We start from the raw sequence: 20,435 nt of genomic DNA on the forward strand, positions 1-20,435 counted from the left end.
GGCCTTTTAAAAAGAAAATGTGAAATTTACAAGAGAATGCACTATATATCCTCAAATATAAAATTGCAATACTTTGCATAGAATCAACAGATTAGAAAACTTAACTGTCAGTGCACTTTTGTATAAAGTTGGAAGAATGGATGGTATTCCAATGTAATTTGCATTATTTGAAGTAATTGGGCTTTAATAAAGTAAAAATCAAGTATTGTTTATCCACAGATTGGAAAAAATGCTTTTTAAGAATTAAAAGGACATTGACAAGGTAAATCCTTGTTTTATTTGTAGAAACATAAAATGGACTGGTTCAAAGAGCTGAAGAAGATCATGCTGGAGGTTATTAATCTTAGAAGTCAACTTCTACCAGGGACAATGACATTAGGCATGAGTAAAGAGGTCAAAGGTACAATCATGAACAGAGTGGATTGGGGAAATTGCAGACTTGAATTGGATCTAGTACCGAGTGTAGATGGTGAAATCATAGACAGTAACCAATGTAGTCTGGTAAAACTACATCAAGTGGTAAGAATATCAACTATTTACTTTCATTGTTCATTATACCCTTAATTTAAGTTCAAGTTCACCCAATTAAAAAGTTCATTTTATGAAAGTAGAAAAGTCAAACTCGCATGATGCTGAAAACTTCATCAAAATCAGCTGTAAAATAGGAAAGTTATTGACATTTATGCATATGTATGCACAAGTTATGCACATTTCCCTGAGACAGTTATATGCCCAAAACACAGTGATATACAAATGAGAGAATCAATGGTGTCACTTTCATACTCACCTTTTCATTTGTTTTCATTGTTTGCATTATAGTTCCTTTTCATTTTTTAATGAGGAGAAAAATAAAATACTTCATGTAATAAAATACAAAAGAAATACATTAATGTGTTGGTGACATTATCAGTTCCCTCATTTGCATTCTGGCCAGGAGGAGCATAACTTCTGTAAAATGAAGCGAAACTTTATTATTCCCTTTTTGACATCCAATTTTGATGACATTTTCAGCATTAAACTTTTTTCTCTATCTATTCAAATATTTTTTTTGTTGGGGTGGACTTGAGAAGGTAATCCATTCATAGTGGAATGTTGCCTTCAAAAATCAGAGAAGCAGATTCTTGAAATTTAATGGCGTTTTCTTTCAAAAGTTGTGATCATTACATTCATGGGGATTTCAAATTTGGCACATACTGTAGGAGATGTAATAGTGATAAAAAGAATTTACTCCTATACACAGGTTTACTATATTTTTTTTTTTTTTACTTTACTAAGAATGTTTTAAATCACTTTGCCAAGGAAAAGGGTATAAAGAGAAAACCAAAACATTCCTGATTCCACCCTTATGGGAGCTTTTTCTTTACAACTTGTCCACTATCTGCTTTATCAAGTTGCCACTTTGAGATTCACATCATTTTGATGATCTTATTTTTCAAACAGCAGTAAATGTCTTATTCTAATAGAGAAATTTGCACAGAGAATTTTCTTTTCTGCAGTGTTATTTTAGTACATTTTGACAAAAAAAAGGTTCTTCGCTCATACAAATATATGAATTCTTAAGGTTGATAATTTATGTATATTTATTTCATATGCTTTGCTGGAGCCTATGATAAAGGGTATATTCGTACCATCTGTGTTTACATTCTATTTTTTTTTCAGCATCTGAGGAGTGCCCAAGAAACTAAAATTTCTGCACTGGTATGTACATGTAGCATAGGAAATTACATTTGATCACAGTGGAATTAACTTGTAAAATGTGTGTTTTTCCTTTAATGTCAATGGTAGACCCCCACAATTGAATAAATAAATAAACAAATAACAGAAATATAATTTTTTTAAAGTGAATAAATGAATAAAAGTAGAAAAAAGTAAAAAAAAAAAACTTATAGAAACTGAGATTAATGGGTACCTGGTAGAAATGTATTCCTTGAAACGCAGCACGCTTAACACCTGCTAAAGCCAGGGTAATTATGCTCCATTACTATAGAGAATTTTAATAGGGACTTCTGATAAAGTAAGTGTTAAGCATTATATAAGCAATTATAATTATTATTATGAATTAAACAAATCAAAATGAATGATAATAATCTAATAATAACGATGATGATGAATAGTTGTGATAATTAAGAAAATAAATGGGGGATTTGACACTAAAAAACTTCATGGATTTTTTAGTGTTATTTTTATATAGTTAAGTATGGGGAGAACTTAAGAATTTGAGCATACCATTATTAACAAATTGATAATTATTCTTGCATAAAACATACCAAAATACTTGAACACACATTGAAAAATTCCAGTTTATAGTGCAAAAAAGTTTTTTTTAAAGGCATATAATATTGGTACACTAGCAAGTAGAAGTCTTTAAGTTTGAATTCAAGTAAAAAAAAGTTTAGTTCAATTTATGTACAGTATACTTCCTATATGTTACCATACTAGGGTTTTCTCCCTAAATCAATAAGAACCAGTTTTAATATTTATCTGTTGATTTGATCAGAATAAAAAATTATGACTCTATTTACTTATGCCAACTCTTGGGCAATAAATTCATATTTTTTCAATTGATAAATTCTTAAAAATTCAATACTGGATGTATGGTTTATTTTAGATTTTGCAGGGGCATTGGTATTACATAATTACGTATAATTTCCTCCATGCTTGATTTAGAATCAGTTTACATGTAGTCTTCAATGACCTATATACCCTTGAAAAATATTTCTGAATGTATTAGATATTTTCATGAAGATAAGATAATTTCCCTTGACTAATACCTATTTTCTTTTTCAATGTTTCTTTCTTGTTTTGTTATGGTTATTCATTTGTGTGTATTCATATTCTTTTCACCTTCATCCTACCATCTTCATTTAACTGTTAACCTGTTTTGTGTGAAAATCCTGGCATGCCTCCTTGTTGTGATGCTGTCCGCCCCCTGTATGACGTGGAACTGTCCACTTACAGCCGGTCGCAACCTCGGTGCAACCTTTGCTATCACTTATTTCATTGCAAGTACCAGACCCAAGTGCACAGGCACAGGTAATTTGCACTGATAACCTAGATTTAGTCTTTTTAATTTTTAATAAAAAGTCTTTCTTTTAAAGGAAGTCTACCCAGAAATCAAGCTGGCTTTGAATAAGCAGAAAAATAGAAATGTATTACTGAAAGTTTTGCAAAAATTCAGTAAAGAATAAAGATACAGTGATGAGTTTTTAGACTTACGATTCTTTTAGCAGCATCCCCATGTGTCATAATTTCCATAAGTTGTCATTTTCTAAGAAAGTTGAAATTGAATTACATGTGTATTAAGTATGTCATACAGGTTTCTATGAGGAAAAGTATTTAGTCATCATGAATCATTGATATTAAAAATGAATTTAATAACGGGACATTTCAGGGAACTGCTCACATGTGCAGTCACCAAAGTCTTTAAAAACTTCATGTCTTTTATTCTTTGGTGTCTTTCATTAATGTTTTTCTTGTTTATTTCTCCCTTCATTAAAACCATTTTGAAGGGAGTTTAATAGTATTCATCCTAGGTATCTGAATATTGTTAGGTTATTACATGTAGATTTTCTTTGTTGCATTAAAAGAGTAAAGTAGACCTATGGGCCCGTATTCTGAAGTCAGGTTTAACTTAGACCATGGTCGAACTCTACTAAAATTATGGGGAGCCAAAAATTCAACAAAAAAAAATTAAAATTAAAAATTCTGTTTATATTGCATAATTCTTATGTTTACTACTTTGTTTCCTTTTGCTTTCATAATAAAGAAATTTACTTCAGATTCAACGACAATTATGGACAAATTGAGTGTCAAATGAGTGAATAAATTGGATTTGTACTGTTAGGGATTTGTGCCCTAATTGACTTACCATAGTTAAACCACAAGTTTACACCATATTTGAACCCAAATTCAGAATACAGGCCATATTGTCCCTCTAAAGTTAAAAGATAGTATTTGATTCACGGATCATTGAATTTAATTGATCATTCATAGAAATAGAAGTTTCAGGGCTCATTGGATCATACAGTATTTCTTATAAATACTTCCTGTAAAAAACTGCTGTAAAAGTATTTTTAAAATCATAATACAATATCCAATGCCAGAACAAGCTCTTCTCCAATACTCAAAACACCAATATTTTGTTTTCATCATTGATTTTACTTTTTCTTGTCAGTTCAGTGATAATCAAGCTGTTATACTGTTCATTCTTTAACATAAAGACTTTATTCTTAGAAATATGCTACATTTGCATGCTTTTTAAATTTGAAACCCTTCTCATTTCTCATGCATCCCATTAAAAACTCTCCTTATGTTTAATTGTTTTGTAATAATGACCATGACAACTCCTGCAAATTTTTTTTTATGCTGAACATGGATATTCTATGATCCTTTTTAGAATAAGTATTGTTTTAAGGTCCTGTGAATACATCTCATATTCTATGTGACTTGTCACCCCCAAACCATTAATAAGTTGCCCGTAATGAATTCCAATAATTTTGTGGCTTAAAAAGCATATTCTTAGCTTTGAAATAATATGTACATTGTCAAATTTATAAACTATAACCCACTCAAGTACTTGATTGGGTACAGAAGAAAGTAAGTGAGAGCTTCAAATTATAAGGAGAAATCAAGGTTTGAAGTTAAGGGTTCTCTCAAGCATAATATATGCACACTGTGCAGTGTCAGTGAAACTGGTATCAAAGAAACTCTTTGTGTCTTGTCTTTTATTCAACTTTACTTTTGAACAGTATGAAGAAGAATAACACTTTCAGATAAAAAATATATGTACATTTTGGGCCATTTACAGAAAACCTGGTGACTTATTGTTGGTTTTGGGGTAGCCGGTCATATACATGTATTTAGTTTCTCTGCTGTTGATGTTAATGCTATTGTTTAAAAACCTTTCAGTCCTATAGATGGAAGTGTTGCCCAATTTTATTGTCTCCTGTAGTTTTTGTATTTTTCTCCCAGTTCTGTCATGAAATGATATTTTAGTCATAATCACTGACTTTGGCATAGGAATTTTGTTGGCAATGCATATTTATTGAGCTTGAATTTTGTTTGTAGACAACAGAACCGGTGGAAGCTTTTGCGCACCATCTCCATCTTCAGTTGGTAAACTTTGGGATCAATACAGGTGAAGCAGCGGAAGCTTTCTTTGCTCTCTATGATGCTAAAGAGGGAACATTCATTACGTAAGTGTATACCCTTTCTGATATCAGGGATAAAAACATTAATCAATTACATTTGCAGTTTTTATTTGTAGTAAAGTGTGCATTTATAACATAACTTTTCAATTGTATTGAGCCTTATAACCTGTGACAGATTGAAAGAACCTTTGTTATTTAGAAGGAACCATTATACTGAACCATCTCTCATATTGTTGAAGTAAATGAATACTGAGTAGGGGAAAAAAAGATGTTCATATCTGTACTTTATTTGTGATTTCAATATAATTGGCCAATTGCTATTTACCATCATGATTCATTTTGTCAGATGAAGTTAAAAACAGATGTAGATGAAAGTCCTAATTGTGATTTGTGAATACAATTATTATTATGCAATGTTACATTTTTACTACAACTCAATTGAGATGATTAGAATACTGTCATAATTGGATATATTTGTGGAAATGAATGTTCATCTTACATGACATTATACTCATGTGTAACTTTATGAAGTCATATTTGAAGCTTTCTGACAAAGGTATCTGGAGAAGTAAATATGAAACCAATTTTTTAAAAAGTAGTTGTATATTTTGTTATTTGTGCTACCAAATGTTTGAAATTATGTTTCTTATATGAAAAACAATACATGCTTTCGTGTACAAGCATGGTGTCCACATTGTAATGACAGTGACCTCTTTGGACAATTATATGATACACAAAGTTAAAATGTAAAAAAAATAACCTGAAATTACACTATGCAAAAAGTTTAATAATTTGCTACTTTATACAATATTGCATCACTCAAGAGATTTCTTGGCTACATCCTGGTGGCCTCTTGATTGCTGCTCCATTCATCAATGATTTAAAGGGCAAGCTTGGTCAGGTCATTACTCACAGGAGCTCTATTTAATGAAGATACTACCTCCCAACAAGAGGCCAATCAGTACAATGTGTGATCCTAATATGTGATTTAAATGTGCACAATATGTACAAGTTTTATAAATCTTGTTGTGTTTTAAATGCATTCTAGGTTAAACAGATGAGTTGTAAAGGTGACATGTCAGCAAAGTTATCAGGAAAATTGATTCCACAATATACCCAATCATTAAGAAAAATTATCTTTGTTTTATACTTTCAGAGAGCGGTATCTAGCCAAGTTCAACAGACAAGGTGCTCCTCTGAATGTAGAGAAGATCGGTAACCTAGTCACTATTTTCACAGTAAGTAGCGTGATAGTATGACTATGTAAAGCTGAGATCAGATTCCATTCCTACATTCTCCTGCAGAAAGGCAGTCCGACATTCAGTTAATTTTAGTTGAAAATCTTAATAGTTCTATTTATTAGAAATCTGAAGCCAACTTATGTCTTTAGTTTGGAATAAATGAAACCTTTACAACTGTTTGGTCCTGTTTATGAAGTTAAAATCATCAGATTTTTCACAGGAACCACCATTTCATGAGCATATGACATAAGTTTGTAGCTTTCCATTGTTGACATGTTTTTATAAAACAGTGCTCTGGATTGGTAGAAAATGGTAACAGCAAAGATGGTATATCAGGTGGGTGTTTCATAAAGCTGTTTGTAAGTTAAGAGCGACTTTAAGAATGACTGGTGATCCATTCTTGTGATGATTGGTATATTCATAGGCGATGGTTGAGCACGTAAGAAAGGTTTACCAGTCGTTCTTAAAGTCGCTCTTAACTTACCAACAGCTTATAATAATAAGATCTGGGTTTAAATTTTGAATACAACTCCAGTCAAAATACTTTTCAAATTATTTTTCTTTATTATATAATGACATGGGTCATAGAACATTTGATCATATATTTCTCTTTGCGTCTCCTTTATTTTGTTGCTACTTTGTAGGATATGAGTAACAAGGACATGGAGAGGGATCTGTATCTTACCTGTCATATCATACGATGTGGGCAGATGAAACAAGCTAAGCACATAGACAAGAAAACCAATAGTCCAAACTATAGAAGACCCTATGGATATGGAGGTAATATTTGCATAATTACTTAATCTAGATATAAGAAATATGTGAACAACTGAGTTGCAGTTTGAATATATATGTAAAAAGGATGTTTGATAACACAAATTGCATATGAAGTATCCTAGAAGGTACTCATTTCCCATGTGAAAACCATAGAAAATCATATCAGCTATTACTGGAGGAAGTAAAGTTAAAATTATTTGGCGATATCTTTCATTATGAGGATTCATTTACAAACAAATGGCACTGTGAAACTGCATCGATCTTGGCTTGTAAGGCATCATTTTCTATCTGCACAACATAAATCACAAACTTGTCATTTTATGTTTTCTCTAGTCTTGAAGATCACTCACATTCTGAAGATGCCAGATGATGATGGTAGAGAAGGCAAGGAAGAGGTTATGAAAATATAGTAAGTATAATTGTAGAGGAGTGTAGTGCTCTACTGGATAGGTCTCTAGATGATGTACATCAGTGTATGAGTCCAAACCATATTGTAACAGTTGAAGAGACCTGTATCTCTGATTAGCTTACCCGAACCAGGAGAACTAAAATCCTTGGAATGTTTGAGCGCCATGTAGGAGTTATACCTCCTGCACTTATGCTATATGCAGTGTATCATGGAAGGCAATAATAACATGTCTGACAGACAATAGTGCAAAAAATGAACCTTCTATTGATCATCGTGATGAATGTTGCTATTATCCCAGTGCAGAACAAATAGCTGTGAGATGATGCATCTCTGCTGCCTCTTCATTCTTACAAGTTCTGTCATTCTTATTATCTGTCCTTTAATCTGTTTTTCTTTCCTTTAGTTCATAATGCATGAATTTGCCTGAAAACTGTAGTTTAGTAACAACTGAAGGAATATTTTGAAATAAGTTTGAATATATAAACACCATAACATCTACCAATTTTGATAAGGTGAAATAATAGATTCTTTTAGCTGAGAGCCATTGGTTAGCATTGATTTTGTTTTAAAAATCTGAGCTGCAATCTTCCATTCTTCACTTGTGTCTGTGATATGTTGTAAAATGAAGCCCTGAAATTATCACACCAAAAAATCAGTAGCGCTTTAAAAAATTAAAATACTGTATACCAGCATGTGGTACGTTAATCTCCCCAAGAGATTAAGTGATGGTTTCGTAATTACAGATATCTTGATAGCATCTCTACGAATTTGATATTTTTTTCTTTGTCTTCCTGGGAATTCTTAATCCATATGAACCATAAATTACAACATACATATCAAAGGTATGTAATGTTAAGCAATGTCTTTGAAAGGTAATTTGTATTGAAATTATGTCTTGAAATATTTCAATAGCAAGATCATATGTATCTTGGGATGGCATAGATTGGTCTCAAATGATCTGAGAGACAATAGTCATGAAATTTAGGTATGTAATCTTAATACATTAACAAAGCATCCACCTCTCATACAGCTTTTGACAGTTGAAATGTATACATAAAATTGAGGATAGCCAAATTTTAAGCAGATTTTAAATGTTAAATCATCATACAAACTTTTGGCCGTATTCTAAACTTGGGCTTAATTTTAATGAACTCTGGTATGAGGTTGTGGTTTGTCTGTTGTGAAACAAATTTCTCATAGAACAGGTTGATTTAATTTGATCTTTTGACACACATATCATATATAATCATGTGGGAATGATTAATTATAAATCGTCTTAACCGTTAAAGGGTTGGGGAAAATAGTTATAATGAAAAACATACAATATAAACAAAATTTTTGGCTTCTCATAATTTAAGCATAGTGTTAAACCATGATGTAGGTTGATTTGGACTTTAGAATATGGGCCTTAAAATTTATTTGTATATACTATTGATTTATGAAAAATATTGATGATTGATTTTTATTTGAATTACAGTGTAGCAAATACAGCTGATGAGAAGGACTTTGCATCACTCCATGATCAAGTCATCAGGAATACAAGTAGAAAGGGCATGTCTGCATCTGGCAATATAGGTATATTGCTGCACTTATTAAGGCCCATTTCATTTAAACATTTCTGTTGCCACAATACAAAATTAGTTAATAATGTTTGGTGAATATGGATCCTCAAAATATGAAACAGGCATTGTGAATTGTCACCTGAATTAATTTGCAGTGAAAAGTTCTCAGACATTACTTCTGATCTTCTGATTTGATCTACAGAAATAATAGAATTATGGCTATTTTACCCTGAACCTTTTGATGGTATGTATTCACTTTAACACATAATATACATGTACAATCAGATCACATCTCCAATGCCGGAAGAGAAAACACTAGAGGAGGCTCCAAGACTATTTAATTGTTGTTTTTCAAGGGATGGGTTGTAAGAAAAACACAGGATAGTTCAGAACCTCTTGATATATTCAAACACTCAAGAAAAAATGCAAAGTTTGTAGTAAAAATGTTGAAATATCTCAAATTGCTTTACTAGCTTACCATACTGAGGCACATTATGACCTTAATTGTGCTGAATTGACACTGTTTTCTAAGATTACATCATTAATGAGCCCATTGTTTATGTAAATCAATTAACACAATTGTGGACTCACTAATTAAAAACAGTTTTCTCATTAAAATTGTAATCTTTAGTGTTCTAATGTTAATGCATTTTTATCGGACTCTATCTCAATGTACATTGATTAAAACATAAAAGAATGCATGGTACTGTATCTGTATACACTTCGATTCAACCCCTCCTCCCCGATTCAAAACCACCTATATTAATTTGGGCAGATGAGTTTAGGCAGGATGACTTCAATCACCTCCTCATGTTTAGAATGAGGTACCCAAGTATCAATTTCTCAGCTAGGTGACTGAATTTTTATGAACTATTATGCTTTTATGTGTCTTTCTGATGCTGTAAGAGTGGGATGTTAACACACTGACAGGAATGTTCCATGAGTGAACCTTAATACAATGATATCATTCCTCAACCGGTATTATTGTTTATATTGTAGGTATCACTGTAAAGCTTCTGATGCTTCATGGTCATCTTGATAGCCTCAAGAAAGAGAAACATCTTCTATTCAACAAAGGTCACAGTGTTACTCATAAACTAGGATTCAGTGATATCATCATGCCAGGTAATATATCCATCAATGGATTCTGTGATACATTACTGTAGAAAAAGTAACAAGGGCTCTGTAACACATAGGTTTGTAAATAGCAATGACCAGTCTAGATCATTGTTCAAAGTACTGATCTTGAAGCAGTAAGTGTCATTCTTATATATATGCTATCCATTGCAAACATTTTGTGTTGTAAAGCCAAGCTATCAGTTTCAAATTAACCAAAAACTTGAACCAAATGAGAAGGTGCTATGATATATGAAATAAGTATCTGTGTTGTCATAAGATACTGTGCATGAGAACACGATCATGGCCTTTCTAGTCATTAATCATTGTTTAAGTGGTTCTTTAATATTGCATGCTTCCTTGATTCTTTTTGTATTTTAATTGAGATGACAAAGGCATAAACACAATGCTAGTGATTGTTAGTTTCTTAAAGTACATGTATGGAACCAAAACTTAAGAGGATATGAAAGTGACTGATTGCCAAAAATTGAAACTATGGATGTCGGTAATGACATCTTGAAAGCAATTAGTATTTGATTGAAATTAATGTAACTGACACGACCCTATTCATCGAGGGTACAATAGCATAGTCATTGACCAAACTGGGAGAAAAAAAGATGGTTGGCAAATCATAGTTATGAAATATTTGAAAAGAATATTCATATTTAGAAGGGAAATAGTACTGCATTTATATTTGTATTTTACTTTTGTAGGTGACTTGCGGAATGATCTCTTCATTGCATTAGAGAGAGGAGAATTTTATGATAAGAATGCTGGCAAAAACATCGAGGTGACCATGTGTACATTGGATGAAAAATGGAAAATGATTGTAAGTCTATTTCTGGAGCATGGGCCATCTGTCCATTTACCCCAGTTTCCTTCTCATGATATCCATTAAATGGATTAACTTCAAACATGATCCAAGGATTTGCAATGATTTAATTTTGGGGGGCCGGGGGTATCAAGGTCCAAGTTCAAAGGAAACAGTGGTCATATACCAAGATAGGTAAAGATATGTCATGCTTGCGATAAATGAAGAACTGTTTGATGGATCAACTTCAAACCAAATACTTGTATGCATATTGAAGGGAAGGTGAGTGTTTTAGATATTAGAGTAATGAGGTCAAAGGTCTCCTACCTAAAAATATTTTTCAGTGAGAACTAAAGAATTGTTTAAAGGACCAATTTTTAAAATGATGCATGTGTGCATTTATTAGTGATGATGATCAGACAAGGTTCTGGGGCCATGAGGTCACAATTCAAAGTGGTATTTTACATACAATGAAATAGCTCTCAAAAAAACTCAAGAAGTGTTTTTGAGGTCATCTTAAAACTTGGCTTTTGTATGTTTATTGACATGATAGTGATTCAGTGATCTGCAGAAGTATACCAGTTTGAGAACATGTACATGTATATATCCTAGTGTAAGATTACCAAAGTAAAAAGGATGCAATATGTTGAATTATGGTTAAATATCAGTGAATTAGAATTTATTTAAATGAGTTAGATGTAGGATTATTGAGTTTATTGACGAGGCCAATTTTAAAAAGTAGAATGCTCTCTTTTTTTGTTAGATAGACTTTAATGTTTATTTTACCTGAGTCACACTTTGAAAAGTGGAATCCATTCTTTATATTTTCTAGTCTTGCATATGCCTTGTAGACGATGAAGCAGCTGAAACTGAATATAGATCAGTGGTGTATGTTCATAATCAAACCCCTCGCTGGAATGAACTCCTAAGGCTCAATGTTCCTATGGACAGCTTCAAAGATACACACATTCGCTTTGAGTTCAGACACTGCTCAAAAGATAGTAGTAAGTATCCTAAATATTTACATTAAAATAAGTCATTCCTACTCATTTAAGGAGTATTTTTCACCCTTTTGAATCCTACTTAAGCATGTTTGACGGCATTACAGGTTTTTTTTTAATTATAAATAATGAGAATAACTGACAAATAGATTGAAGTGACATAAGAAATCATCCTGCAATGACCCCATTGTAATTGGGCTATTTTGGACGAGGTGGGTGTTTCATAAAGCTGTTTGTAACTTAAGAGTGAATTTAACGACTGTTGAACCTTTCTAATGTGCTAGATAATCACCAATGAACATTTAATGGTAAATATAATTTCCCACAAGAATCACCAGTCATACTTAAATTCACACTCAACTTACAAAAAAGCTTTATGAAATGGCCCAATATATCAGCTGCTGATTGTATGACTACCATGAAACTGTGCATGCATGTAGAGCCAGATGTGAATTACAAGACTAGTAAAATGTTTAAAAAATCAATTGTTTCTTATGCATATAAGTGCATGAAACTTGCGCTTAATGTTTTTTTTTTATTTTGTTTCTAATTCATTATAGATAGCTAGTAGTATAATTTTGCAGTTTTTGACAAATAAATACAAAAGAAATTGCCACAAACCCAGAATGTCATTAATTTCTTATTTGTTTTATATTTTGTGAATTTTTTTTATATTTCCTAGATATCTTTTCAAAACTTTTTTAATATTTTAAAGTTTATATTTATTTTCTTAATTTTGTAGCATAACAAGAACAGTAGTCATACAGTATCAAAATGTTGTGCTACATTGAAGAACAATAATAAAGAATGAATCATTAGTTCACTACAATTAAAAATGAATCAAATAATCAGAAAACAACTTATACAGAATCTTAACAACTTAAAGATACATGTAACTCTTGTGAATTTGATTTAACACAAATTACAAGAATAACAATGAGGACCATTTCGTATAATGATTAGGTGGTTTAATAACGTTTTATGTGGTCTTTTTCAATCTTATATGATTCCAAAAACCACCCTCATTACATTAGATCTTCTCATTTACCTAGCAAGTTTCCATAGATTTTATCAACTAAAGCTATTCTTTCATCTTTAGCAACCTTACAATCATAGAAAAGATGTAAAGGAGTTTCAACAGAAGTCTCACAAAAAGTTCAAGAGTCTGATTCCACTTTCTTAATTTTGAATAGTCTTTCATTTGTGTACATGATAGTATGTAAAGATTTAAACCGAAATACAAAAGTTGAACCGAAAGTTGAACTTCCGAAAGTTGAACTTCCATTGTATATTGAAATGGGATAAGGTAAATTTGAGATCACTTCTTTTCCTGTATATATTTTATTAAAAACAGAGGCTCACATACAGGTCTAATAATATATTTGCTGTCCAGATCAACGTGGATATTTCTAGTTTTCAATTTGTGTATTTCTGCTGCCTAAAGCTCTGAATGGTTTTGTTCACAATCTATTTTATCCAAAACAATTTGTAATACTGTTTGATAAAATATAATTCCTCATTTCTTCCTTACTATTGACACAATTGCCAAATATTTCATAAAATATTTACCTGATACTCCTTTTTGCTTCCAAAGTCAAGAGACTTAATCCTTCCCTGTTGATCAAACAAGTGATATAACAAAGACCTGCCTCATGTATTCCAAATGATTTCAGATGGCCCAAAGCAAAATTACTAATGAATATAGATTTTACCACCAAATCGTTTACAATAATGATCAAAATACAGCTTCCAATAATGATCAGATTCTTCATATTATCTCTGAATCCAATTGACCAGTTGTGCTTCTATCATGCATTTTAGTCTAGGGAATTTAAGACCTCCGTCAGCATAATCTGCAAATATTGTTTTTCTAGATATCTTTTCTGGATCAAACATCTTATCACCATTTGTAACAAAATCATCAGGTATTTCAATATTTGAAATTGTATACATAATTTTAGACGTGACAAAAGTTTTCAGCAGTTTAATTTTCCTGTCAAAGTCAACCCTCTATTTTTCTATCTCGAAAAAGTACATTGTATTTCATCCAGTTTATTATAAAAATACAGCTTAAAAACTTTCAGGTCATATAAAAATGAATGCCTCAAACTAATGCCTCTATAAGCCCATCGTATATCGCTTGTTTTTTCCCCTCCTTTTTGCCTATCTTTCCCTATCCATATACTCTCTGTTTTTGTTTTATTCAAATGAAGACCAGGGGAGTGTTTCATCAACATTTTCATCCGACAAAATGTCAGATCTGACATCTTTCTCTCATGTTGATGGGCTGAGAGGTACTGTTACTATGGTAACTGTCGGATAAAATGGGACTTGTCGGATAAAACGTCCGACAAGTCCTTTCATGAAACGCCTCCCTGATATCTTTGAGAATTCTTCGAAGTCAGTGAAAACCATCTTCATTGATTTTAAGTTACTACAAAAGAAATTTATGTCATCAGCATAAGCAGTATACTTTATTTGACTTCCTTTAATTGAAAAGCCTGGATATTCTCATTATTATAAAGTCTTACAAGAAAGTTTTCTCATCTCATTATAAACAACAAAGGAGCAAGAGGATCTCGTTTTCTGACACCCCTAGACACTGAAAAATATACAGTGGTAATTCCATTCACCAATACACAGATTAAAATGTTCTAAATGATAGTATGAAGGATGGCCCAAAATTGAAAGCTACTAAGCAATTTAGTTTGAACCTATTATTATTATAAATAATATTCATTTGGCCATGATAAGAGCATACAAAAATTGTACAATGCAAAGACAAATATAAAATATGATACTGAATAATGAAATATAAATAAGAAAATATGAAAGAAAAGAAGAAGAGAGGATAGAAAATGGTTTTTCCATGGGCCAGGGCTTGCAAAAGTAAAATTCATTACTATTGCCCAGAAGCATGCGAGTCCTCATAGAAAAGCCAGTGAGAAAGTATTGCACATTCCAGTATATACAAAACCATGTAATTAAAATTCAATAAAAATACACATTCAACTGAATCAAATGATTTTGTTAGATCAAAGGCTACCATCATTCCTCTCAAGTTTTCTTCCTCCGTGCAATTTGGTAAATCTAATATCAATCTTATTCCTTCTTGTAAATATACCCCTAATATAAATTCAAAATTAAAAGAATCAACCATTTGTTTTAATATCAATTGCCAGAGTCATAAACTTCTATGGTTAAACCATCGTTTCCATGTGTTTTAGTCCTTGCCGTTTTTTAAATTTCTGCTCTAGCTCCAGAGCAAGTGATATCATTCACAGGAGTTAATTTCTTCATTTGTATTAAAGTTGTTTAGTATTACTCTCACATTTGTTTTCTTAAAAAAATCATCACCTAACAATTACAGTATCATTATTCTCAAATAACTTTTCATGAGATTTTTTATCAAAATGTTGTAATTCTGATTGTCTATAAATATGATGCGCATCTAAAATCAATCACTGCATGGCCCTTTTCCATAGACAAAAAATACTTGGTGCTCTTCCCCCCTTTGTTCATACCATGTACTCCTTGATCTTATTATTGCCCCTTCTGCAAAATAATCATATATTATTTTGTCCAGTAATGATTCATGTGTCGATTGGACCATAGGGTTATATCTTCTCCAATTATTTTTTTATTCTTGATAGGATTTCTGATTCTCCATATACCATTCAATCCAAAATGCATTTTCATTGAGCCACCTGCCCTATCAATATCATATTCTTGAATTAAGTTAAAATCTCCACCAATCATTAATATTTCTCCATGTGTAACATTTTCTTGTACTTTCAATTCGACCTTCCTCAAAAGATCCCCTTGGTCCTAATCTTTATTTTTTGCATATATGTTGCATATTGAAAAAGCTTTTTTGGAATTCAACTTTTACCAATAATAAACGACCCATTGTATCTTTAACAATTTCTTTATTTGATGTCTTTCTCAAAAAAGTACACACACCTCTGCTTTTGGAAGTTCCGTGACTAAAAATAATATCTTGTCTAGTTTGGTTTCTTCCATAACAATTCCTCATTTTCTGTAGAATGGATCTCCTGTAGAAGGATAATATCTTTATTTTCTCTAAGCATGTAATTAAAATAAAGTTTTCTTGCTTTGAAGTCCCCCAAACCATTAACTTCATTTCCATGATAGAAGTATGAAATTCTAGAAAGCATCACCAATGCAATACATTTAATGAATACTAAGTATTCGGGTTCATCAAACAAACAGTAGAAAAAACACAACAAAAGCTAAATCTACTATTATTCTTAGAAAAGACATGGCGTGCTACATCATGGTTTTACATTTTCCACTTGTTTTAAGAGAGCTCTCTTTTACATGATCACTTTTAAAAGTTTCTGCTGCGATAAGTTGTAAAGAAATAATAAGCATACCAAAAAAAAATTATTTAGTCCATGTCATTAACCACAGTGAATCTTTTTCACTAATGTCTTTTATATGGTAATTTATGAATTAACTCAAGTTCTTATTACAGAACCAACTTCCTTCTGTCAGAGATCTTTTTTTTTCTTTCTGGTTATTCCTGCATTTCTAGGTGATTATGTCTCTGATTGTTTTGTGCTCACTATATCTGAAACTACCTCTCCTTTCCACCTTTTCCATTGTTAAAAAAAAACATGTGCAGGGTATTTGAAGTATACCACACAATCTGCATTTTACTCTTTCACCTTCTCCTTTTATGGGAATCAGCTTCTTTCTTTGGTCTCAGATCTCGGGGGAGCATTCGTCGACAAAGATCCGATGTTGTCCGTTTTGTACATATGGTCTTCCTTTCAAGAATCTATGGGCGTTCGCTAGGATGATGCTTTTTGTAGAATGCTGATTAAATCCTACAATAATCAGCCTTGGTCTAGAAGAGAAGTTTGACCACTATGGTGTGCCCTCTCTACCTCTGATTTGATCTGCAAGTGAGACTTGGCAAATGACTTACAGCCCTTGTTCTCCACACCCTCTGAATACCTTGAAAACAAGGGTTTCTCATTCCCCCTGGCTGCAAGGTCAATCACACGTTCATGCAACTTCTCCTTCAAATGTTCATGTAATTGTTCTGATTCAGTGTCAAAGTTCATTCCCTTTTGTTTCTCCTTCACTTCATTTATTTCTCTTTTATTTGTATCAATCTGAGTTATATATCTAATCTGGCTGCTATGTCATTGAACTGTGAGTTCATTTCATCAAATCTGTCCAGAAGCTTTGCTTATAGATCGTTGGTAGTGCGTGCCTGTATCTGGTCCCCATTGATTTCCTGATTCCTCTCTGCTAGTGCCCGCAGTTCGTCTTCTCTTACCGTTCCCCCGGCTTCTTGAGGGTGCGCCTCGCAGGTATAGGCGAACGTTGACTGCTGGGTTTGTATTTAACCCTATCTAGGCGGGGGGGCCTTGGAGGGCCCCCTTAACGAATCGCGCAATATTTTCGCCGCACGAATTTTTTTTACCGCGCCGCTCGCTGAATTTTTACTTTAAAGTCTTGCGCAACTTTTGAGACCAACTTTGCGTCACCCAGGTATGTGGTTCCGAAATTACGCAACATTATGTAAGTGCATGTCAGACCAAAAATTGCTCAAAAACGTGATTTCGTGTACAAAGTCAATGCAAATTGTGTTTTCAACCAAAATTCATAAATGTATGATTATTTTTAGTTTTGCTGGTCTAAATGTATTTATTTTATGCTTTTTATGATCACAGAAGAGTCACCAACAAATTTCATTGAAAAAAACAATAAAAAACAAAAGGTCAAAAAACAAAGAAATTCATAAGATATTACAGAATACAATAAAATACATAAGAAAATTATTTGATATCGCAATTTTGTCATTTACACTTGCTAAGAACACCACAAAGAGTTTCTATACCAAAAATTAGTACATTTGGAGCTTTATTTAGGGAGTTAGAGGAAAAAGTATGATTTCGCATACTAATTACGCATAAATTAGCATAATCACTTAATAGCAATTCGCATGAAATAAATTACTATACAATCTTGTAGATTATGTCCCAGGCAACCCGCGTGCCAATTTTTGGCGCAATCGCGCGGTCGACGGCCGAGATCTTGGGGGGGGGCCTGGGAGGCCCCCTCCCCCCCCGGCCATATGAACTCCAAAAATACCCCGGCCTAGATAGGGTTAAACCTGGATGTCCAAATTTTCACTATGTCCATTTCGATTCTACCTGAATCTGATCCCGATGAGGTGAAGAATTATTGGATACTCCATGAAACATTGTTTTCTTTGTCTCTTTTTTCTGTGCACTCATTTTAATGAATTTTAGGAGCTTCCCTCGATGAATAAAAAAATAGATATTTAATAGAAGAGCGCCATCTTCAGAACCTTTTCTAAACTTTGTTTGTTTATCATCATTGATCAACTTTGTTTGGAACCTTTTTTGATCATAAATAGTATGAATAAATCATTTTACACCAGCAAAAGTAAAATAATCAGGTATTTATGATTTTTTGGTATAAAACACAATTTGCATTGACTTTTTACACAGAATCATTTTTTTAAAAGCAATTTTGGGTCTGAGATGCAGTTACAAAATGTTGTATGATTTCAGAATTGCACAAACTCATGTAGCTTTGTGCTGAAGTAAGGACACTGTAACCATTATTTGTCAAGAGTAGGTGTCAGTTGTTATGTTGTGTATTCATTATGGTTAATATTTTCTGCTCAGCTTTGCATGACCTTTGAAGAATTGTGTCTGTGGTATTGAGTGATACATTGTCAATTGAAAGTGTGTAGAACTTGTGCAAGAATTTTATGTACTCTCAGTTTCAACCGAGAATGAATGCAGCAGTTCATTGTATCTCATATTTGGTCTATGTTTTTAATTATTGCTTTCAGTTTTTATACAGGCACTATCCTACAATATCTATAAATATTGCATTCTCTTTGAAAAGAAAAGAAAGAAAGAAAAAAATATCACTATGTCTACAGGTACCTTAACTTGCCACTATATCAAAAGCCAATTATATATACATGGTAAGTTAGTTGCATGAACATGTTTTCTCAATGAAGCTGTATGCTAACTATCTTTAAATGTCCATAACTGATTCATCATTAAAAGGTCAAGTCCACCCCTGAAAAATGTTGATTTGAATAAATAGAGAAAAATTAAACTTGCATAACTCTGAAAATTTCGTCAAATTTAGAGATGATGATGTCCCTCACTCATTCGTTTTGCTTTTTATTGTTTGAATACTACAATTTTTCATTTTTTTTATAGATATGACAATAATGACCAACTTGACTGAACCATATAGTATCAAATATTGCTAATTCCACATTGTCAGAGAGGAATTAATAGTTTCACTTGGCAATGAGGAGAAAATAAGAATATTTCATACAATAAAATACTAAAGAAAGAGTGAGCGGATGACGTCATCAGTCTCCTCATTTGCATTCCAACTAGGATGTCATAACTCTTAGTTTACATCCGATTTTGACAAAAATGTTCAGTATTATGCTTTTTCTCTTTTTATTCAAATTAACTATTTGTTGGCGTGGACTTGTCCTTTAAAGATCATTTAGCAATATTCTCTTTATTCTCATTAACAGAAAGGAGAGAAAAGCGTTTGTTTGCAATGGCTTTTATGCCACTCATGAAGAAAGATGGTACAGCTGTTGAAGACAGTACACACCATCTCTATGTCTATAAGGTAAATACCTATCCATCAAGATATTACTTGAATGACAATTTGTTTACACAAACTTGATCAAATGTTATAGAGAGTGTACTAAATGCTGGTTATTACTATTAATATATCACATTTTGCTTTCACTACAACCTTTTTTTATATATATATATTGGCTCACTGCCAAAGTCCAATTTAGTCCTATTCCTAGTATTGAAATGCTTCATTAAATGGTCATAAATCAATACATGTACTTAAACATTTGGACATCAGCCTGCACACACTGTAAATGTACATATATTGACTGTTGAGGGTGTGCAATATAACATTGTGTAATATAATGTTGCCTGAGTTGTATTTACAGGGAGTTATAGTTTAAAGAAATTACTTAAACTGTAGCTGATGAAAAGTATGATGAAACTAAAGGTGATTAAAAGTATGATCTTGCAAGTACAGTAGTACCACATGAAAAACAATGTAGCTTTATAATTACTAAATTTTGGATTTAGAGTATTAAGATTGCAAATCAATAGCGATAGAGATAGTTAATAAAAATCACCATTGCCTTTTTTTATATAGTGCTTAATCCATCGTTATTTTGAAATTCTTTTATACAGTGCACAGATCATCATGATTTCAGAGATCCTGCCCAATACCTTCGGCTGCATATTGTTCAGCTGATATGGTTTCTAAGGGCAACGCAACAAGCAATGAC

General features: G+C 32.3%; 1 protein-coding gene across 1 annotated transcript in view; it reads left to right on the forward strand.

Moving 5' to 3' along the window:
• The window catches only part of LOC121411964 (dedicator of cytokinesis protein 3-like), a 52,361-nt gene that overhangs the window by 31,330 nt on the left and 596 nt on the right, over positions 1-20,435 (forward strand). The window contains exons 6-18 of the mRNA XM_041604875.1: positions 286-519; positions 1,660-1,698; positions 2,959-3,033; positions 5,068-5,195; positions 6,307-6,388; positions 7,036-7,171; positions 7,502-7,577; positions 9,055-9,152; positions 10,139-10,264; positions 10,969-11,084; positions 11,899-12,070; positions 19,644-19,744; positions 20,338-20,415. Of these exons, the coding sequence (XP_041460809.1) occupies positions 286-519; positions 1,660-1,698; positions 2,959-3,033; positions 5,068-5,195; positions 6,307-6,388; positions 7,036-7,171; positions 7,502-7,577; positions 9,055-9,152; positions 10,139-10,264; positions 10,969-11,084; positions 11,899-12,070; positions 19,644-19,744; positions 20,338-20,415 (1,461 nt within the window). The remainder of the gene's footprint in view (positions 1-285; positions 520-1,659; positions 1,699-2,958; positions 3,034-5,067; positions 5,196-6,306; positions 6,389-7,035; positions 7,172-7,501; positions 7,578-9,054; positions 9,153-10,138; positions 10,265-10,968; positions 11,085-11,898; positions 12,071-19,643; positions 19,745-20,337; positions 20,416-20,435) is intronic.

This window comes from Lytechinus variegatus, chromosome 3 (genome assembly GCF_018143015.1).
Source record: "Lytechinus variegatus isolate NC3 chromosome 3, Lvar_3.0, whole genome shotgun sequence".
Classification (NCBI taxonomy): domain Eukaryota; kingdom Metazoa; phylum Echinodermata; class Echinoidea; order Temnopleuroida; family Toxopneustidae; genus Lytechinus; species Lytechinus variegatus.